The sequence below is a fragment of the Lepisosteus oculatus genome, chromosome 12 (assembly GCF_040954835.1).
Source record: "Lepisosteus oculatus isolate fLepOcu1 chromosome 12, fLepOcu1.hap2, whole genome shotgun sequence".
In the NCBI taxonomy this organism is placed as follows: domain Eukaryota; kingdom Metazoa; phylum Chordata; class Actinopteri; order Semionotiformes; family Lepisosteidae; genus Lepisosteus; species Lepisosteus oculatus.
The window spans coordinates 38,885,753-38,901,850 of NC_090707.1; the positions used below are offsets into that span (position 1 = coordinate 38,885,753).

General features: G+C 45.2%; 1 protein-coding gene across 1 annotated transcript; it reads right to left on the minus strand.

The window, feature by feature from the left end:
* Positions 1-436: 436 nt before the first annotated feature.
* LOC138241956 (GTPase IMAP family member 8-like) lies at positions 437-8,016 on the minus strand. Its single transcript, XM_069196285.1, has 3 exons — positions 7,939-8,016; positions 3,469-4,579; positions 437-944 (listed from the first exon to the last, which is right to left on the minus strand). Exons 1-3 carry the CDS (start codon positions 7,961-7,963, stop codon positions 437-439), a joined length of 1,644 nt encoding a protein of 547 aa, XP_069052386.1. The 5' UTR covers positions 7,964-8,016.
* Between the last annotated feature and the right edge of the window lie 8,082 nt (positions 8,017-16,098).

Genomic DNA, 16,098 nt, shown 5'->3' on the forward strand with positions numbered 1-16,098 from the left:
AACATTACAGCCCTGGAGAAGGAAACCGTTATTTTAGATTAGATTGGAAGACCTTTATTATCCAAACCTGGGAATTTCATCTGGCAATATTGCATCACAACCATCTGCAATAAAAAGAAAACGACACACATATTCAACTACAGAATAATGTAAGAAATGCACCAGGAAATACTACAAGATATATCATACAATAATACAGTGATTCAGTTCATTTTAACAATCAATGATTGTGGACGCAACTGCAGTGCTCGTTTGACAGTGTTATTGTACAGTATTAAAGCTGCAGGAATGAAAAAACAGCTCTGCTGGAGTTTATCTTACTGCTGGAAAAGACTGCTGCTGTCCCTCCTCTTAAGGGTGCTCCGGCTCTTTCTAGTTTGTCTTCATTTTGTGCTCCTGCCTCCTGTTCCCTCCCTATTTCAGCCAGAGGCTCCCACTATTCCAGGCTCAGCTCTTCATTGACATTGTAATAACGGCTGTAAGCCACCGTCTCCAAGAGCTCCCTGACCTGAGAGCTGTCTCCCCTGTCAGTGTTGTTGAAGAGGTGACACCTGTTCCCACATTTCTGAATGATCCTCTGCAGGTTCTCATCCTGCTGGACAAACTCCTGGAGACTCCTGCCTCTCAGCCTGTCTCCGTGAGTGAAGAGGACCACCGTGTGCCGGCTCACCCCCTCTCCCAGCAGCTCCTGCAGGGTCTCCACTGCTCTCTTCTCCTGCTGGGAGAAGCGGCCCAGCTGGATGACCAGGAGGACAGCGTGGGGTCCAGGGGCCGACAGCTGGACAGCTCTCTGGATCTCTCCTCTCAGATCCTTGTCAGAGAGCTCAGTGTTGAACAGGCCTGGGGTGTCGACCACAGTGACTCTTCTCCCACACACCTCTCCCTGTGCCTCCTGGCTCCTCAGAGTGAGTGAGGTGGGGCTGGTCTCTGATCTGAACGCCTCTCTGCCCGGGATAATATAGGAACTGTGTCACATGCAGTACTGTACATAAGAGAAAATAGACAAATTCAATATGCTAATGCCATTAGGAAAATCATTTGACTATTAGGATTATAACTAGAGAACTTTGGCTAGAATATTAATCTCTTTTTTCTAAGTGGAAAAGGGAGAGTTGAATTACCTATAAGGAGTTTATTATGAGTTTTTAGATGCATAATAGAAGGGTGAAAATGCCACGTTGTAACAAACTCAGAGTCTAAGGGAGCAGCAGTAGACAATAATCTTGAAGCTTACATAGAGAGGCTGTCCACGTATCACCTATTGGTACAGAAACATGTTGGTTTACCTAACTCTGAAAGCAACAACAGAACTGGCTAATGTATCAATTGAGACAGCCTCAGCGGCTCACAGGTAGTGGCTGGCAGGTAGATAGTCAGCACATCTCCTGCACAGATGTGTCCACTGCTGGGCTGAGTGGTGCCGTGTCTACATGCTGAGTGATGGGTAGGAGTGTTGAGGAAGCAGGGTATTCTCCAGCACTGATAGGGCACTCTCTGTTTCAGGGGTGAGGAGCTCCAAGGCCTCAGAGGCCTCTGGTGCTCAGTCCAGCCCTGATACCAATGACATAATTGAACTAATTTGACAAAAATGTCAAACGTGTTGTTGATTTAGATCTTAATCTGTTGTTAATTGGAAGATACATGTGAAACCTGCTGAGATCTGTCCCTGTGGCCTGGGGTTTCCATCCCTGATCTATTTATTCTTCAGGTCTCAGGTCGTTAGGGTTAGCATTGGGAAGCCATGGGCTGTGTGAACTGTGTGTCTTTGTGAGACAGGTGGGAACTGGCAAACCAGGCAAAAACACATTCAAACAAAGGAAAACATGCAAACTCCACACAGATAGGTACAATCCCAGACCTCTGGAGCTGTTGGGCTTACTGCCACACCCAGGTTCATAGTGTAAAGACAACAGGGACAATGTTTTTCCTGCTCTCTGTGTACTGTAGGGACAGACTCCTGTGTCAGCTCAATTTCTCTCCCAGCTGAGATACGAATTGTCTTCAGGGAACTCCCCAAGGAAGACCAGTGCCCTGCAGGAACAGACACCTCTGTCGGCCTACTGCGTCACCCCACTATTACAACTACCCCAGGAGGCTCCTGCTGATCCTGCAGGGAGCTCTGAAACATGACTGAGGTTTAAGTGTCTTTACTGAGTGTGCAGTAAGCACAGAGAGACACGAGAGATGCAGTACTGTACAGAATACTGTAGACAAACGCTGACAGCAGTACTGATAACAAGACCTGTAACCCACAGCAGTGCTGAGTTAGAGTCAGCATCTGGGAGGAGCAGACTGAGCACAGACAGCCTCTGGGTGAGTCAAGGTTCTGTTTACTTGTGTTCTGGAAGAACAGTTCAGGATTCTCTCAATACAAGCAGCTGAAACAGCTCAGCAACCTAAAACATTGTAAAAACAGCTTGAGGGATCAAACATTTATTTCTCTTATTTCACTAGTTTGCTGGTACTTTGTAAATAATTTATTAACATAATTTACTAACTATCCTGCTAGAATAAGGGAAAATGACTAACTGCAACTTAAGTGTGAGCTGGCTACGTCCCTGGAACGTGAGGGCAGAGCCAGCCTCAGGCTGCCTGACCAGAACTGAGAGAGACTGATAACTGCTAAAGCCATGATGAACAAATTCTACGTCTGCTTAAATACTGATTAAAGGAACCCGAGAATATTCTTACAGTTTATCACACACCTAGGCTTTACACCATACAGTATATGGCATGGAATTGTACTGGAGCTGTTCTGGGTGGGTTTTCTGTTTGTCATTTTGTGTAAAAAGCCTCCTTTTGTATCAGTGAGTGGAGTCAGTGCTTCATCAGCTTTGGCTCCAGTGTGCACAAGTACTAAAGGAAATGCCTGCTTCACACACACCCGGATCATGTCTTCTCTGTTGGACACACAAAGTTCAAAATAATTCTATTTGGTCAGTAACAACTAGGATTTCTTATTAAACAAATCTTTTATTTATGAATTAACAATTCGTCCACACATTTGAGTTACAAGATTCTCAGCCTTAAATCATAAAAACAGCTCAAAACTAAAATGACCAGCACCTCAACTGCAGGAGTGACAGAAGTACAGCTCCTGATTACATTTTAAGCAGCTCCTTTAATATACTGTCCAAGCACACACACTCCTCAGGGGCTGGCTGGGGTCAGTCAATGGACTGGATCTGCCCTGGAGATTGCAGACTCTCCACTTCAGACTGAAAGCCTGTGTTCAACGTGAAGGTATGATATTTTATTGTTCTATTTTTATTGTTGTTTATTTTTATTTTGCTTGTTATTGCTGTCTGTGCATCCAACCCTTCAGGTTGTCTTTGTGCAGACAGGGGTATTTTGATTTTTTCTGTTCTGTGTTTCTAAGGTGTATTTCCACCTTGATGACTGAAGACTCTTCCTGGATCTGTTGCCTCAGTCCCTGATCCATCACAACACCAACACACCTGCTCTCACTGAATTCGGCATTTCTCCGGTATTTCATCCTTAAACTTCAACAATCCTCCTAAACCCACAGCTGCTCCCCCCACTGTGCCCCCCACTGCGCCCCCCACTGTCACCCCCACTGCTCCCCCCACTGTGCCCCCCACTGTGCCCCCCACTGTGCCCCCCACTGCTAGTCCTAATTTTGCTCCTATTGCAAATCCTATTGGTCCACCCACTGCTGCTCCCACTGCTGCTCCCACTGCTGCTCCCAATGCTGCTGCTCCCAATGCTGCTGCTCCCGCTACTGTTCCTATGGCTGCTCCTCCTAATATAATCAAACATTTCCTTATAAATTCATTATTTCTCTCTGCTTGTTTTCGGGCTCTTCCCTTCTCTTCTCTCCAGATCTCTCTCTTCTTCTTCTCCAGCTCCTCTCCCCTGTATCTCCTCTCCAGCTCCCTCCCCTGTCTGCGGATCTCCGGCTCTCTCTCCCTCAGGATCCTCTCCTGTTCCTTCCTGATCGCTCTCTCAGCCTTTGGATACATGTCATTGGTGAAACAGCCTCCTCCATTCCTCTCCACCATCTCCTCTATCTTCTCCAGCAGCTCTGTCACCTGACTGCGGTTCTCTGGATTCTTATTGTTAAACACATGATAATGACCCCCACTGCACTGTCTGACAAACTGCTTAAGATCAGCACTCCTACAGAGAAAATCCTCAATACTTCTACCCCTCAGTTGATCCCCATGTGTGAACAGCACCATGGTGTAATCTGCTGCTGTCTCTCCAAAGGTCTTCTGGATCAGCTTCACTGTGTCCTTCTCCTCCTGTGTGAATCTGCCCAGCTGGAGGACCACCAGGAACACATGGGGTCCCGGGGAGGTCAGACAGATGGAGCTCAGGATCTCACGTAAAGTTTCCTTGTTAGAGAGGCGTGTCTCAAACAGGCCTGGAGTGTCGATCACAGAAACACTCCTCCCTGACACCTCTCCTGTCCTCTTCTCACACTGCTGTGTCACTGTGTAAGGAGAGAGCTCAGATGTGAACTCCTCTCTCCCCAGGATGGTGTTTCCTGCTGCACTCTTCCCCACTCCAGTCTTCCCCACCAGCAGGATCCTGATCTCTGTTGAATCTTCCTCTCCTGCTGAATAACAAGTAAACTGTGGTTATGTATTTGACTGACATGCCTCAGTCTTCATCTTTAGAAAAGGAACACTGTGCAGGAAAAGAGTCTCTCACACTGTTTCTCAGTGTTTGATAATGATTGACTGATACAGCACAGAGCCCTACAGCAGGTCAGGACTGAGAGCACAGAGCCCTACAGCAGGTCAGGACTGAGAGCACAGAGCACTTCAGCAGGTCAGCACTGAGAGCACAGAGCACTGCGGCAGGTTAGCACTGAGAGCACAGAGCACTGCGGCAGGTCAGGACTGAGAGCACAGAGCACTGCAGCAGGTCAGGACTGAGAGCACAGAGCACTGCGGCAGGTTAGCACTGAGAGCACAGAGCACTGCGGCAGGTCAGGACTGAGAGCACAGAGCACTGCAGCAGGTCAGGACTCAGAGCACAGAGCACTGCAGCAGATCTAGACTGAGAGCGCAGAGCCCTACAGCAGGTCAGCACTGAGAGCACAGAGCCCTACAGCAGGTCAGCACTGAGAGCACAGAGCCCTACAGCAGGTCAGGACTGAGAGCACAGAGCCCTACAGCAGGTCAGGACTGAGAGCGCAGAGCCCTACAGCAGGTCAGGACTGAGAGCACAGAGCCCTACAGCAGGTCAGCACTGAGAGCACAGAGCCCTACAGCAGGTTAGGACTGAGAGAACAGAGCACTGCGGCAGGTTAGCACTGAGAGCACAGAGCCCTACAGCAGGTCAGGGCTGAGAGCACAGAGCACAGCAGCAGGTCAGCACTGAGAGCACAGAGCCCTACAACAGGTCAGGACTGAGAGAACACAGTAGTACAGCAATGCAAACACCTTATCCTGTTCTAGTTAGATCTTTGAAGGTAAGTAAAGCTTTACTGTAATGCAAGTCCAGGGAAAACTGATGTGTAAGTGGTATTGGTGTAGGCGGCACGCTCTTCGCTCTGAAAAGTAATTTCTCCGGTGCCATAGTGCTGGTCCCTGGGTCAGAGTGACCTTTTTCTAGGGGACATCCCCCTTTGTACAGTAGTAGGCGCGTCGGGTCCACCATACTTTACATTGGTTCAAAGAAATAAATACATTTCCTAATATTCCCTCCGGTATTTAGTTTTTTATCGCGTTACTGTCGTGCCCTCGCCGGTTAAGATGAACAGAAAACAGCGACAGACGTCAGATCAAGAGATTCCGGAGAGAGAACGATACAGGCTGGATACTGGACAGCTCGTTATGTGAATAAGCGAGGTTCCCAGGCGAAAAATAGGAGGGAGGCTGGTGAGCCAACGCAGAAAAAAATGGTTACAAAACGGGTAAAAAAAAGTAGGTAGAAGAAAGGGAGAAAAACGGAAACAAAAAGGGGCGAATTAAAAATGAACAAGTCTAAAAACGAGAAAGTACAAGGGACAAATGGAACCGCTGTACCCCAGCGCAGGGAAGAAGAGCGGCAAAAGAAAAGCTTTAGTTTAGAGAGACGCCACCGCTCGCACGCAGGATTGAGACTCTTAACGATTTCTGCTCTAGCAACTGTGAGTTCACTGTTGTTTTATTTAAAAAATAAACGAGAAATCCAGAACATTGATCTTTTACATTAGTACATTCTTCCCGCCAGACCTTTCAATCAGGTTTTTCGTTTTGTTCTTGTGCAGTAAATGCTCCTTTCTTTGACAATATAGAAAGCTGCCTCGCGAAGCAGGTTTAGTCGGGATTTTCTCACCGGGTTAGACTTTACGCGATAGCTGAGTTCATGTTAACTCTGTTTCACGAAGGTAAACTCAGGCTTAAGTTATTATTGCCGGTTGTTTGATGAAACCGCTGTTTGATGGTATTCACTAATGTATAGTTGGGAAATGTTACTGTATGTACTGTAAGCACACAAAACCTGTTCTAGTGCTAACACTTCTAGCACTATTGCACGACACACCCGCTTTGCTGAAGCGCACCGAGTCGCCAACACAGTAAAAAATGCCCCAGTCACAATCTCACTCCTGTGAACAGTTTGTTTCTATTAATGCTGAGCTACGAAAAAAGCAGTACTAACGATGTGAAGTCTGGAGAGATCGTGAATGTAAAGTCTGCTGAACCAGCATCTTTCAATGTAAACCGACAGGGTGCTTCTCCCCGTCCTCTATCATTCAATTTTCCCTTTCATATTTGCTGACTTTCCAGGACCTAGTTTTAAAAGTGCTGACCAAGAATGTCGGTGTATCTAGATGACTGTGGCTGTACAGTATTTCAGTAGTAAGGTCTGTGTTAGGAATGGCGGTGTATAACCTATGACCTATAACAGTGGTCAAACCAGGCCTGTCTGGACCATTTGATATGATTGAATACTGAGAATGGATTCCAGGCAGAACCCCCAGTGAATCAGAAGCCAAAGCAAAGGTCCCAGAGCTCCAGTCTGCATCTCCCAGGATGCAGCTGGGAGAGTCACCATGTCGTGGGCAGAAACACAGGGAGTGAGGAGTCAGGGGCCAGCACTGCACCAGTTCAGCACCAGTGATGGGGGAGTGGAGCTGTGTTGGGGTGTAATTCAGGTGTAAACAAGTATGATCTGTGAAGAGTATAAGAAGTAATGTGGTTCAGAGCAAATACAGCACAAGCAACTGTAGAGTCAGAACTGTCCCAGAATATAATGCAACAGTTTTGCCACTAAGAGACAGGAATACAGCAGTGCAGGCAGAAGTGGGGTCTGAACTATTTACTAGGTGTAGTCATTTTCTAAACAATTATTTTTTTTTAAATGACAACAAATATAAAACTATATTTAAATTTTAAAGTGAAAACTTATTTAGGTTAAAATATTTTTGAAACAATTTATGGAATGTCAGGGTGTTGAACAGTATTTATTCCTGCTCGTACGTGACTGATCAGTTCCCTGGCACTCGCTCGCGTTATGAAGACTGGTAGTGACAGAATCCTCATGCTATATCTAGTGTACATGGTGAAAACAGCAGAGCAGAACTGACTGTCTTCAAATGAAGGAAGAAACGGGCACATTCCTGTTCTGTAGGTAGTTATTTCTTAAGCAATTAAAAATAATCCTATCTCCTTTAGTGTAGTCATGTTTTTTTGCACTTTCCTAACTCTTGCATTGGGAAGATGCCCTCAGTAATTTGTGTGCTTGACAGAAATAGACTATTAGTCTCTTTGCCTGATTTGTAATCTTAGAAATAATGGCAAGACCGACTCACCCAGTAGAGGAGTTCTATCACTCATGACTGCAGAGTGTCGAAGTGTTCAGGGCGTCAGTGTGCTGCTGCTGCCTGTGTCTCAACACTGTGGAGAGTTACCATCCCTCTGTCTTTATACCTGAACCTCTGAGGTGCACCGAGGCCAATGGAAACAGACTAAACAGACTCACCAAGGCATGTGAAACGTCCGCTCATGTCTCCAGCTCTTGTGCTGATCAGTCAGAGTGCTGCTGCTGCCTGTGTCTGTGTGTCTGTTTCAGCTGTGTGGGACTGTCCTTCTGCTCTCATGCCCTGAACCAGCGATAAACACACCCTCTGACACAGCCACAGTGTTCAGCAGTGTCTCCTGGACTCACACAGCAGCAGTTACACTGTGAAGGGGTACGAATTGAAGAAAACCTGCTTCAGCTCTCTTGTACAGTGTATTCATCTTAATCTAGAATACAATCTCACACTCCAGGCACAGGTACAGAAGTTCTAGAGTTCTTCAGAGAACAGTTGTAAAAAGACGGTCTTCTTAACAGTGAAAATAGTTTGTTTTTAATTTTCTTTGCTGTTCCCTTTGCCTTAGTTTGTATCATCTATAAAGCACCCTAGTTTATTGATGACGCCAGAAACTAGATTATTAATATAAATCAGGAAGACTACAAGTACAGAATTTGGATTGCTGCTTCCTCCTGGTCTCTCCGTGATCAGACCTACTCACCTACCTCCTGGTTCTCGTTTTTGCCTAGCGTACAGTATCTGCTTAGTGTCTTTCTCTTGTCTTGAGTCCTGCATCGGATCCTATTGCCCTAGCAGCCCTACTCTTACAGTAAGCTCTGTTAGGACCACTGCTCTGTTGTTGCTTGTTTGACTAACAGATTAAACCTGCTTTTTGTAAGGCCATGACATGCAACCAGAAAGAATAAGACAGTTAATGTCCAGTACACACGGCACTGTACTAATCTGCACTGCTCAGGACAACAGAAAACAGCTCAGGAATCGTCAGTTACCTGCAGGGACCCAAGAAGGGTTTCAGATTGAAACTGCAGTAGTGGGTATGGTGGCAGTATAAAGGGATTATCATCACCACAGCCAGTTTCTCAGTTAGCTGAGAGGATGAAAGCCTCTTGTTTTATTTGAAGAGCTGATGAAAACACAGACGGGGTGACCTGTTAGCCCACGAAATTCAGTATCTGTCTGTAAAGCAGAGGGTCCACCCTGTAAACTGGTTGTGAAGCTGATGAGCTGAGCTCACATGGTCAGGAAGAGAACAAACAGGAAACCACAGCACTCACGTCAGGAGAAGAACAAGCTCTGCAGCTGGTCTGCATTCCTGTCTCTGCTGGTGCTGAAGGGTGAGTGCTATCATGAGTGGAAACTAGTTTGAAGACGCTGGCCGTTGTGGTAAAATCCGTAACCAACACGTTGATCTCCTTTTTCTTTGCATGAAAGAATGAAAGTATTAAATTCTCTTGTGGAAAAAGGTTGTAGAGAAATGAAATATATTTGAGAAATGTCAGTGCTTTATATCAACTAATAGACCAACAATATGGATCCTTTATAGGTATTTGTCCTCTGAGACATTGACACACCCACTGTCAACACTGTCCTGTGTGAGACTGACACACCCACTGTCCATACTGTCCTGTGTGAGACTGACACTTTCAATGTCACACTGTCCTATGTGTGACTGACACACTCACTGTCCATACTGTCCTGTGTGAGACTGACACTTTCAATGTCACACTGTCCTGTGTGAGACTGACACACTCACTGTCCATACTGTCCTGTGTGAGACTGACACTCTCAATGTCACACTGTCCTGTGTGAGACTGACACACTCACTGTCCACTGTCCCGTGTGAGACTGACACACCCACTGTCCACACTGTCCAGTGTGAGACTGACACACCCACTTCTGTTATAAGCTCCATTTAGGATTAATCTTTCCTTGAGAAGATAAGGAAAGCTGGACTTTCCCTTGAGCTACAAAGCCTCTTTCAAGTGTGAAGATCTGGAGAAGTGATCTGCAGTGCACACCAGGAGTACCTCTTTGAGTGTTGCTCAGTCCCTGTCCAGGAACAGAAGCCCCAAATCTGTAGGTCTGTCCTTTTCATTTTTTAAGCAGTTTTGTCCAATTCAGGGTCATGGGGGAGCTGGACCTCTCCCAGAGAGCAATGGGCACAAGGCAGGGTGCACCCTGGACAGGACTCCTGTCCACCACAGGAAACACAGGACACATACAGACACACATACCCTGGACAGGACTCCTGTCCACCACAGGACACACCAGCCAGTTTCCCCAGAAGCGAATTGAACCCAGGGAACTAGTGCTATGAGGCAGAAAAGCAAATCTGTGTGACACCATGCTGACACAACTTGAACAAATCCAGGAAAACAAACATGTGAAAGAGCTTGGAGCTCTTTTCATTAGCATCAGCTAAGCATTTTATTGGAATAGAAATTAGGGGCCGAAAAGCTTCCATAATCTTTACTTCTGCTGGGAGTATGTGTGACCTTCCTGTGAGACAGGGAACACAATACCCCAAAAACATGAGAAAGCAAAAGGTTTTGTTGAAAAAACAACTCGCTTCTAGTTTTTGTGTAGTTAAAGCTTCTCATTTCACAGGCTGTAGTGCAGTATGTATTTTTCAGAGAGGAAATTGAGCATCCTGAGACGAGCAAACAGAAACCTCAAACTGCTACTGCATGAGCCAAACAGCACGTACCCAGACCTGATCTCTCGCACACAGCACCAGAGTTTCTCAGTTTCTGTTCTGTTTTGATTTTTTTATGAGACAGAGTTTAGTTGCTTTAAGTCTTTTAGTACTTGTGTCTGATACAGTGTCACTCCTGCTGTGAGTGTGTCTGATACAGTATCATTCCCGCTGTGAGTGTTTGATACAGTTGTAGTGAAAACCGGTTCAGGGATGCCAAATATGTAATCATAGTGGCTCTCTGAAGGCACCAGTTCTGTAGGGTTTGGGCATTTACTGAGACAATTATTAATTGTAACAGTAAATCACAAAGTTGATTCTTTTGGTGGCTTTAGAATCCAACCATGCGACATAACTCAAACAACGCGCACACACAGGTACTAATACACGAGGATACATTTATTAATACATAGAATATGCATGTAAACCTAACAGATCTTATCGAGAGGGTTATCAGAATACAAAAGGTATATATTCAATCAGTTACAAAGTGTTACACATATCAAGAGGACATACGTTCAGTATATCATTCATTAAGACCGTTTCGTAAAGTGAACTTGGTTACAACTTCTACATTAGATACTCAAACAAGTACATAACTCTTAGGAATTAAATTGATATCAACTGGTTTGGATAACAATTGAATTCTCGAGCTGTAATGCATTGAAGTTGAATACTCATCCAATCTTTGGGGATTCAGATCTCCTGCGGACTCAAAGAAACAGTTGCAGGCTGTTGCTGTCCAATCCGCGCTCTCTGGCTCGGTGCCAGGCTGTGCTGTGCGGTTTGCGACGGTGCGCTGCTGATGCTCACTGTTGGCTTTAACTAGCAAAGTTTGTGCACAGGAGAAAAGATGACTGTGGGTCCCAGCAAGTCAGGAAGAGGACCGGTTCGTTCCTGATGAAGAGCTAGTTCTGAATAGTGATTCAGCTGTCCACAGTTCCAACCTGTTCACGAGGCCTGCTGCTGGTTACTCTCTGGCAACCTCCACTCTAGACTCATAGAACAAAGGAAAGTTCTGGCACTCGGACACACTGGCCGTTCCGTGGTTGTCCGGGCTGAGTCTCAGGATGGTCAGGAGGCGCGCTGCGAGAATGTCCTGCCCTTGGGATTCTCCTTTGAATTCCCTTTAGAATTGTTGAATCTGAATCTGAATCTGAATCTGAATCTCCCAGGCTCTCTGTGTTGCCTGTTTTTACCTGGAGGAACTTTAGCTCATTGATTGGCTGAAAGTTCCATGGGCATCAGAGTCCCACGTGGGTTACTCGGCCCTACCAGTCCCTGATTGGTTGATCAAGGTGAGATATGAGTCACTTAGTCCTGACACTTAGGAATGCAATCCAGATGTCCAACTCGCACTCCCTAGACAGATAGGCGCCAATGGATGACCATTGATCATGATAGCCAGGCTTAGCTAAGTGCATCCCCCTTTGGGAGCTGTCCTTATCAAAAGAAAACATCTTGCATGAATGGTTTCTCTGTGGCTGCACCACAGAGATGAACAGAGAAATGGGGCCTCATTTGGGAAGCTCAGAAACACTTAACTCTGCATTATTATTAAGCCTCACCGCTACACAGTATCACCTGTGATGCACTATATTTTATGTCTCAACTTGATATTTTTCAGGCACCCTTTGATTGAGATTTGTAGCCTTACTATATTGTACTTTTCTGTGTTTATTGCAAGAGAAAATTATAGGTGTATCTAAAAGTTTCACACGTCTGACCCGCTGCGGGTGTGTCTGATACAGTGTCGCTCCCGCTGTGGGTGTCTGATATTATTGATCGTTTGGATTGTTGTGCACTACAGAGTACTGTTGCATCTGAGCTGGTGAAACTGGGCCAGCTGTCTGTGCTTTGTAACATGATGGTGCATCTACGGTGGGTGTTTGAATGATGTAAAATATCACACTTTTCCTTCATGACACTCATTAATATATTTAGTTACAGATACAGTATAGCAACTTAACAAATTTTAGGAAATAACTTGGACTGAAAGTACAAATACAGTAAAAAGAAGAGTGATCCTCACACTGTGCTGTAAGGAGTTCCTGTCAATGTACAATCTATAGTTGACATATAGCCAGCAATACAGAGAGAACATCTCTTCACCACCAGTGTAGACCTATACAGCCTCAAACTAGAACACAGCAATGTGTACATAAGTGGATGTGTTTTTCTTACAGTAATCTCAGTCATGTTACTCATATCTCATGATAATGCTTCACAGCACATTTGTTCTGACTTAGTAAAGAATTGCTTAAATTATATATTCCTTGTTTCTATAAAGCCTGCAGCTACTAAAGAAATGTTAAACTAAATATGATTGTAACTTCACCTGAAACAACGTGTGGCCTCTGTAGAAATTCAGTTTTGGTTCCAGCCCTGCCGACAGTCTGCCTGGGCGCGCCTGTCAGTCTCACCCTTGTGAGCGACAGCAGGGTGAACTGGATTTCTGCTAAGTCACGTGATCACAAAGCACCTGGGCTCCTGGTCTTCCCCCATGTGCTGCTGAGATGGGAATCACAACACCATTATCTGATGTGTACAGTAATCCTACTTGTACAATATTATGATTTAGATGACCTTGTCTGTCTCAAAGTATCCTTGATATATTGAGGTCAGAATGTCCCCCAAAGAGCACTGTCCCAGATGTACAGTACATGTCTTTGGGTCTTTGTCAAAGAGATAAACTCAAACATGAGTGATGGATGAGGATCAGGAGAATAGTTGTGTAAAGTCGTTACAATCTGACACTTTTCTTCTGTCTCCTCAGGCACTTTTCCGTCTCAACTCAACCTGCAGTCTGAGATAAACACACCTGTATAAACCTTTAACTTTCATGCCGTGTGTTTGATTGATGTGGTTTGAATACTAAATGCATTATTATCTTACTCGGTCTTGTAAAACAAGTGATTTTTAAAATGTGCTGAACTTCCATTGGTCTTCGGGTTGCTGCTGTTTTAGAAAAGACTTTTACAAATATACTGATGGGAAAAAAGAAACAACACTCATTGTTGAACTGAAATTTCAACCTTCATTGCTGAAATAACAATAAACACATGAGAATAATAGGAAAACAAAACAGTACAACAACAAAAACAAGCACAACTGTGAACATTAACAACAGTCGTCTTGCAGTCCTTCAGTGTCTTGTGTGGCCGCCTCTTGCAGCCTCCACTGCTCAACACCTCTGGCACATACAGCCAATGAGCCTCTGAACCTGCACTTATGGGATGGTATGCCATTCCCATCCCATCCCATTTTAAAGGTGACCTGATCAGGCAGTGTTCCTCCTGGACCTCATTGGGTAAATCAGTTCCCAGTTCTCTGGGAATCAGTATTTATTGTAATAACTTGCCTTTAGTGCTTAGACAAATACATTGTTCCCCATTATGACCTCATAAAAAGGCTTCCATACGAGACAATGTCCAGAAACAGACAAATAAAGCCCCAGCATCTCAATACAGCAGTTTATAGCTCCTTTGAATGATGAAGAATGTGTGAGATTAGTTTTGTAACAAAACATCTCACTGTGACAACAAGAGTTCACACAGTGCAGTTCTTTGTTTAGAAAGTCCAGCATTGCATTCAAACAAACTAGAAAAGTTACAAATGAGAAGAGGCCAACTGATTTAGGTTTAGCAAGTCATCCCAGCATCTCATTCAGTTGTTTCTGGAAATTAAAAAAAACAGGGTATCAGCTATAACAGCTTGGCTGTGCAGGTTGTTCCACATTCCCAACTATCTTAGAGTAGGTGGTCTCAGTTTTAAATGTTCTTTCACATAGTTTCCTCTTGTACTGTCACGGATGTCTGAAGGGATCAGCCGCGGAATGGCTGGAGAGTGATAAAGACCCTATGCGCAGCGGCGAGACGGGGGTTAGCCCGGGCTCAGCTGTTCAGGAAATGCCATATAGAAACCTAAGCCCTCGGGTAGCGGACATGGGGAGACCTGGTGCTACAGTAGGTGGGTCTCAGGACATCCGAACCTCAATGCTGAGCGAGTAGCAGAGCAGAAGCAGGAAGTAAATAGGCTACACAACAAGACACACCAGAAAGACATGAATAATCACAGGAACTAGGAACAGAAGGAACTTAGAGCGCCCTCTAGGTGTACTGGGCGTGACATGTACTCTGTTTTTTTATTTTTTAACCAATTATCATTACAAAAATATACATTCTGTTCAATTCGTACTGCCTGCGATTTGGCAGAGGTTCAGGTCAAAATTTAATCTTTCAGGTGGGGAGCTGCGTCAGCATGCGTAGGCTACAAAGGAACAAGTAATAGGTTTATTCCCTGCTGAAAAAAAGAAGAAAGAGAACACAACGTTCCAGGTGTGAGAGAGACTGGGCAGTAGGCAAAGGTAAAGTAGTGGGAGAACAAAGGCTGGGAGAGAGGAGGAGTGAGAGGCGGGAGCAGGGGACAGACAGAGAGGCCAGTCAAGAGGTGTGAAGTCAGGACAGGTGTAGAGAGGTGTGAAGTGAAACTTCCAATGAATGGAGAAAATGTAAAAGAACAGTAGTCTGTCGTTAAGAGAAGGGGGAATGTGTGATCCTAGCTGCAGAATAATGGTTACGTGCAAAATTAAATCTTGCACGTCTGCCTCTCTGGGCATAAAAGCTCCCTGGCTGCACACAGCATGTTTCGAGCACTCTGCATCTTGCTTCATCACTTTGTTGCTAGGATCTTACCTTCATTGCATTCATCCAAGACCAGAGGAGCTTTACTGTCTCTTCAACCTCTTCTCCACTAAAGACAAGTGGGTCTGCTCTCACCATGCCTTCCATGTTTTGCTTTCAGATCTCCTGACGTCAGCAAGCCTTCCAGAAACTCCAAATACCCATTTACATATTTCCACCCCTCTCCTTCGCTCTCACTTTCTTTCTAATCCCACTTGCTCTTCTCTCTCTCTTTCCTCCTTTTTCTCCTTTTATGGTCAAGCATCCAGCCAACTGCATCGATAGCCCCAGCTAAAATCTCTTTCATCTCTTCTCTTTCCAATTCCTCTTTTCTCTTTACACCACAGGAGCCCCTGATCACTGCCTCTCCCTCTGTCCTTCAGGTGTGAGCACATGGCATCAGCCTGCACTGGTTCTGAGCTTTCTTATTCACTGCTCACGCTGTCCCTAGTGCTCGTGTCTAGGCAGCTACAACAATGGGTTCCACACCCATCCCTCATGGTTGGCGTCCAAAAGGTGCAGTATCGGGTCAAGACTCTTCCCCCTCCCACAGCTTCAAGCCATATGGGCAGCAGGTATTCCCTCCTTTTTTGGCAGTTCTGCCTGGATACGTTCTCATCAAAAAGCCCTGTCCCTCAGATAACAACACTCGGATGCTGTTTGTGGACTTCAGCTCTGCATTTACTACACTGAAGCCCCATCTATTGATTAGTAAGCTGAAGCAAATGTCTCTTAACCATAACATTGTAAAATGGTACCATTCATTTTTAACAAACCGCACACAGTATGTCAGGATCAACAAAACTCTTTTCGAGTCACGATCTATGAGCACAGGTGTCCCTCAGGGCTGTGTGAGCTCACCAGTTCTGTTCACACTTTATACAAATGATTGTACAAGCAGTAGTCAAAGCAGCTTCATTTTCAAATTCTCAGACAATACAGCTGTT